The 6591-nt window shown below is 48.9% G+C and overlaps 1 protein-coding gene across 1 annotated transcript in view; it reads left to right on the plus strand.

Moving 5' to 3' along the window:
* Positions 1-3866: 3866 nt before the first annotated feature.
* CLRN3 (clarin 3) overlaps positions 3867-6591 on the plus strand; it is a 15075-nt gene continuing 12350 nt past the window's right edge. Inside the window, exon 1 of the mRNA XM_006754932.2 lies at positions 3867-4300. Coding sequence (XP_006754995.1) covers positions 4070-4300 — 231 coding nt within the window. The 5' untranslated portion in view covers positions 3867-4069. The remainder of the gene's footprint in view (positions 4301-6591) is intronic.

A 6591-nucleotide genomic window follows, 5' to 3' on the forward strand; every position in this document is an offset into this window, starting at 1 on the left:
AACCACGCGTCGCTCAGAGAGGTGGGCACTCCGGCAAAAGTATACCCCCCTCACCTTCTTTGAGAAGCTACAAGACCTTCCAGAGATGGAGGACGGAATGAACTGCCTGCGTGTCTTCCATTCTCACCAGGAGGTGCGGCCTATGACCTGAACGCTGTCACGTGTGGAATGACTTGCCCTTCAGCCCACTTCGCCTCGGGCCTAGTTCCGCTGTGCTCCAGGAATTGGTGGGGAAGGGGTAACAGGATGTGATTGCAGGGCGAGATCCTGAAGAAACTTGGTAAACAGGATATAGGAGCTATTTTTTTATCAGTGATTAAAACAAGATAAAATCTAGTTTTTAAAGGTTTGGTTTCCGAAAGCAATGCGATGTTGAGAAAGGATTTGTGTATTAAAAACCGCCTCTTTCCTGGAAAATGCTGTCCTTCTTGAGGTAGTTTTCTATTAAAATGATCCCAGTGTAAATATAAACCACGTACATTTCATAGCAAGAGCACACATACACGTGAGTTCATTAAAAAGAGTGAAACAAACTCTAGCATATCTCTAGAGCTCTCTGTGTGAAGCGATAAATACTTGTGGTTTTTAAAAACAGCCCTCTGACGTTTCACAGCCCACACGATAAACAGAAGGAGAAATCAGCAGCCGCCAACTGTGGTAAAAAAGAAAAAGGGAGACAGCTTGTCCCCGTGCGTTTTGGCGATGCAGGGACATTGTCTCTCTTCGTATCAGCATCTTCCAAGGGAAGAGTCCCGAGCGGCAAGTCCGTGGAGCAGGTGGGACAGGACGGTGGACAGTGGGTAGTACAAGGACGGCCATTTTTAATTTCATGTAGAAATTGCATCTTTATGATCACGTATTACACAAACACTAGGTACCTCATCTGAGGTTTTCATTACAACTAAGCTCCTGGAGAGAGTGTCACAGCCAGTTAATGCAGAACACATAATGAAGGACACAGAGGTGGGAATCACATATGTAAACACTGCAACGATGGCACCCCATGACTGGGTCTCAGACGTCCCAGGCAGAGCCACCTCCCAGCTCTGGCGTCCCCTACACCCCGGGGGGAGGTCGGGCGGTCCCCTGCCTGTGAAGGTTCGCGCTCCCAGCTGCGTTCTGTTTGCAGTGGCCTCCTCCCCACAGGCTCTGACGTCCCTTCCCGATGCCGCCCACACCCAGCCGTGGTGTGTGCCCCAGCCTGTCCTGCCTGCTGGCTGCTCCCAGAGGGGGCCCTGGCCTCCTTTGACTCCTAACCAAGGTGGGAGACTGACCCCCCATGCCAGGCCCTGGAATAGTCCCACACCTGGATGGAGAGGGTTCTGGACTTGACGCGTAATCTCAGATCTGCCTCTCCAAACTAAAAATGAATAAAAAAATAAATTTCAATCACCAGCAATCCTCCCCCCAACTCGAGATCTAGGGATGTGTTACCATATTAGTTCCAGGCACGGATGGCCATCTATGAGCTCAGGAACAGAACCATGAGGAACACGACAGATGGAAAGAGCAAGAGGAGGCGACCTTGTTTCGGGGCCTGCACCAGGGAATGGGGCTTCTGTGATCCCAGACCTATGTGAGCGGGACTTGGGTGTTTTAGATGTGGGTGTCTTGTCAAAGCTCTGTGCATCCTTCCCGCCTGGACGAATGATGACAAGGCAGCCAGCCCCAAACTGAAGTTTAGGGAGGATAAGGCACACGGGGCCTAGCTACGGTAAGAAAGATGTCAGGGGAGTCACTCGCAATGTGTGAGAGCAGAGCAGTGGTTGGACAGAACTGCCCGCATGAAGCATAAGCAAAAAATGCCCAGGGAACTACGTGGACATCGGGCAGGAGGGAAGAAAGACAGCAGTCCCTCTTGAGGAGGGGAAACACTCCGTCAGCACAGAAGCCGTTTCCTCTGGGTGTATGATGCTATGTAAGAACTGGGACGTATCGGTGAGGGCAGAGATAGAGGGACCACAGCAGTGAGAGAGAGAATGGTGGGTAGAGAGGTTAACGATGGCCCAACACAAGGACAACTGGTGCGCCTAGCGGTAAGATGTCAACACATGGAGCCCACGACTCAGTAGTCCGATACAGAAAAAAGTATTTGCAATGAGCTACCAAATGTGCAGGTTGAAAAATAACCTATGCATGAGCGAGGAAAAAGGTGCAGAACAATCGATATGATTTGTCTCCAGATTAAATGATTACATTTCACAAATAAAGATTTAAAAAGACACTTCACCAAAGAAAGTATATGGATGGCAAAAGGCACTTAAAAAGATGTTCAACATCATTGATGTAGTGAAATACAAATCGAAACCTTAGGGAGATATGACTAAGCACTCATATGCCAAGTTTTAAGGGACTGGCCATAGCGAGTGTAGGAGAGGATTCGGAGCAGCTGGACTCGCCACGCATTGTCCAGGCAGATGAACCTTGGCATGGCCACGTTGGAAAACACGTTCTCCGTTTCTTCTGAATTGAAATACATTTACCGTCTATCCCGGCAATTTCTTTTTTTTAAAAAAAATATACTGTATTTTTATTGATTTCAGAGAAGAAGGGAGAGGGATAGAGAGATAGAAACATCAAGGAGGAGAGAGAATCACGGATTGAAGTCGAACCCAGGACCCTTCAGTTCTCAGGCTGATGCTCTATCCACTGAGCCAAACTGGCCAGGGATGTCACAGCACTTTCTCTCCAGGAGCAAAAAAAGCATAAATGCATAAATTCAGCCCAGATCCGGAGACATTGAAGCATGCAATAGACTGACATATTTCAGAGGGAAGGGGGTTGAGGGGAGGAAGAGATTAACCAAAGAATATATAGGCATATATGCACAACCAATGGACACAGATAATAATGTGGTGAAGGCCTGGAGGTGAGGGTCGGGGCAGGCTAGAAGTCCTCTTTCTATATCTATATCTATATCTATCTATCTATCTACACACACATACACACACACACACACACACACACACATATATATATCCTATGGATATAGACAATAGTGCAGTAAGGCCTGGGGGTGTGTGGGAGCAGGCTAGAGGGGGTCAATGGGGGGAAAGGGGACATCTGTAATACTTTCAACAACAAAGATAAATTTTAAAAAATGTTAAATCCAAAACTGTCTGCCTGAATCAGCCATTCTTCTCTAGGAATTCATCTCAAGGCTAGAATTAACAATCTCTATCTAAGCAAGTTTATGTGAGCAAAAAATTTAATAATAGCGAAAATGTCCAAAACAGAACATTGTTAAGTGAATGATAGTGAATCCACAAAATTGAATAGTATTGAGTGAAATAAAATGTTGCAAACATTTATAAAAGTGGCTTAACAATTGACTGCCCCCCCCAAAAAAAACACACAATAAAATTCAAGGAGTAAATATTTAATCAAAATCGACAAGAAGTAGAAAGAACTAATAAAAATAGAGACAATGCTATCACATAATTATTTTTAAAACTTACTCCCAGGCAAGGAAGAAATAAAAAAAAAATTGTCATCTCAAGATGTTAAAAGACAATTCACAAAAGACCACTCCATGGTGCCTTTGGCAAAGGCTCACCCTCCTTGGAGTTCCCTTTTGGAACAACTAGCGTTGCTCCAAAGTTAGCAACCAGCCAAGCAATTGGTGAGTGAGTTCAGACTCTATGTGGTTGGCTGCTAGAGTCAGCAAGCTTTGGGGGGCACTGATCCCCCACTCCCTGATTCTTTAGGAATTCCAGTCCTGTCCTGTCCTGGAAGCTGAGCTTCCTCCCATGGCACCTGACCTGGAGTTACAGATTAATTGTGTGATGAGGAACCCCTGGGAAGACCATGCTCCCCTGTTCCTGCTGGCTGGATGTAGCCATAGCAACCTCCTACTCCAGACCAAAGTTCAGCTCCTGCAAATCTTTATGACCACGTTCATAGTCCAATGCTCACTGGTATAACCCTTCCTATGAAGAGTGAGTGCTTATATTTTACAACTAAGTATTCGACTCCATTTCTCGGTTCCGGACTCCAAATGATAAGGCCCACGAACATTCCGCAGAGATATAGCTGCCTTTCCCCCTAGGACCCTCGCTTCCCTGGGACAATGCCTACCGCCACGAAAACATTGACGTTCTTGTCGGCCTTCCTCACAAGCTTCGGGGCGTTCGTGGTCATCTGCGCTGTTCTGGGGACCGCTCAATGGGTCAGCAGCACCATCACCGTCAGTGATGACTTCTCCAACGGCAGCATTATCATCACCTATGGACTCTTTCGTGGGCAGAGCGCTCAAAAGCTGACTCATGGAGTTGGGGACTCAGACAAGGATTTTGAAGGTAAATGAGGAACGAATTTGAATGGGGAGAGCAGGATTGAATTACCTGGGTAGGACTCGTGCCATCTAATATTTTAATATCTGTTCATAGTTAATGTGTTTTTTTCTATTCACTCGACAAACATTTATTGAACATCTGGTCCACAGGTAACTTAATGGAACACAAAGACACATACGGCCAAGGTTTTGCTCTTCAGAAGGTCAGGGTTGGGAAGGGAGGACGGACAGCCGACGAGACACTGAGCTCTGACAATTCTTCCCCCTTAACATTTCTTGGCTCTTTCCACTTCCTGCCATCCTCAGAGCTGCCGGGTTCACCACCAGCTCTTCCCTGGTTTCCTCCAACATATCTCCCTGTCGCCAGTCCTGCTGGCTTCCAATCCGTTCTTCACGGTGTGCTTTCCAACAGGCTAATCTAATCACTGTCGTCCTAACCCCCGAATGATTCACTGTCGTCCTCGGGATAAAGTCTACATTGTCACGGTGGCTGGCTCTGGCCTCGCCTCTCTCCTTTAATTTTGATATTTTTCATATCTGTTCATCCCCACGGCCACTGTATCATTATTTCCGCTTCCTTTGTTCTGGCTGTGCCTATCCGCACCACCGTCTGAATCATGGCAGCAGAAGCGATGGATAGGCGAGCTCCTGAGTTTATTGACAAGTAAATAATTAAGGAAAGCTGTGTCGCGGCAAGACGGCCCCCATCAGCCAGCAGGGGCATAATTTTTAACCGCGTTGGCTGAGGGTTGGCAGCTGGAGCCACAGCCTCTATCCAGAGCTTCATGAGCAGCTGTCCAAGCAAAAGAGGAAGTGGAAAACAAAACGGGGTGTATTCCTTATCCCTGTACCTCAAGTTCATTTCTTGAACCACTTCGAGCTTGCATTTTTACCTCCAAAATACCCATGTGTTGGCCATGGTATTACATTTCCATTAATTCCATGAACTCTGTATTTTATGAGAATGCCTCATCTGTTCTCTAATCTCTTAGGCCCGCCCTACTCCCTCTCAATGGGTGGGAAGTAAACACTCACTGAGAATGACAAGCCAGCTCCTGCTTTGACTCTGGACGTGCGAATGCCCACCGTTCTGTTTTCTGAATGTGAGAGCAACACGTGTAACTTGCTTAGCGCCTTGCGTGTGTTTCGCTTCGCACAGCGGCGCAGGTGGGTCCCCTACAGGGGCCCTCGGGTGTTGTGGCCTCACTCCCTCTGATGCATGACTGGGCGTCCTTTTCTACCATCTAGTCCAGTGGTTCTCAACCTCCTGGCCCTTTAAATACAGTTCCTCATGTGGTGACCCAACCATAAAATTATATTCGTTGCTACTTCATAACTGTCATGTTGCTACTGTGATGAATCATCATGTAAATATCTGATCTGCAGGATGGTCTTAGGCGACCCCTGTGAAAGGGTCGTTCGCCCGCCAAAGGGGTCGCGACCCACAGGTTGGGAACCGCTGATAGTCCCTTCTACACGCATCCGGGCAGGAGCTCGGGCCTGGGCACTCGCGCCGGCTCCCAGCTCCAGTTTGTGAGTTTATTAATGGAGCATCATGGTGACAGTTCCAAGTTATCAGTGTGTCTTTGGGTGTTCGCGGCGCCTCGCCTGCCTCCCCCGCGGTTCCCCCAGGCTCCCGCCCCTCCTCCCGCCCCGCCTTGCTGCTCAGGGAAAAGGAGGATTCGCGGTGCAGCTGCTAGAAACTCAGCCTTTCAGAGACTCGGTCACACGTTCGGGGACGGGAACAGCATTTCCAAAACCAGAGAGTGTGTAGGTTCCGAGTCTCCAGACTCACTGAGAAAGTTTAAAATAGGAAATAACACCCTGTGGCGTTTCACACTCCCAGGCGTCTGTGTGGAGCCGGCGGCTCCCATTTGCAACAAATGGCTTCCTGAGAGGCCGGCCCACTCGCACGCTGGGCGGCTGGGAGGAGGGGCAGGACAGGGCCAGAGCCCGGCTCTGCAGCTCTGTGTGCGAAGGAGGCTCTGCGGTGTCCAGTGGCAGGACAGCGGGGTCAAGGTCAGCCCTGAAGATGGCAGGACCACGTGGGCACCCCCTACAACGGGGGAGCGCTAAGGAGCTGGGACAATAGAACTCGCCTTGCCTGGCTCTCTCCTTTGATGCTTTATTCCGCTGTATTCCCCGGAGAGCCACACTCCAACCTCCTGAAGTCACCGTGGGCCTCCAGGTGCTGGAGGAAGTCAGCCACGCCCCCAGGTACTGGAGGAGATAAGCCACGCCCCCAGGTGCTGGAGGAGGAAAATCACGCCCCCAAGTGCTGGAGGAGATAAGCCACG

This window comes from Myotis davidii, unplaced genomic scaffold, assembly GCF_000327345.1.
Source record: "Myotis davidii unplaced genomic scaffold, ASM32734v1 scaffold72, whole genome shotgun sequence".
NCBI classification, from domain to species: Eukaryota; Metazoa; Chordata; class Mammalia; order Chiroptera; family Vespertilionidae; genus Myotis; species Myotis davidii.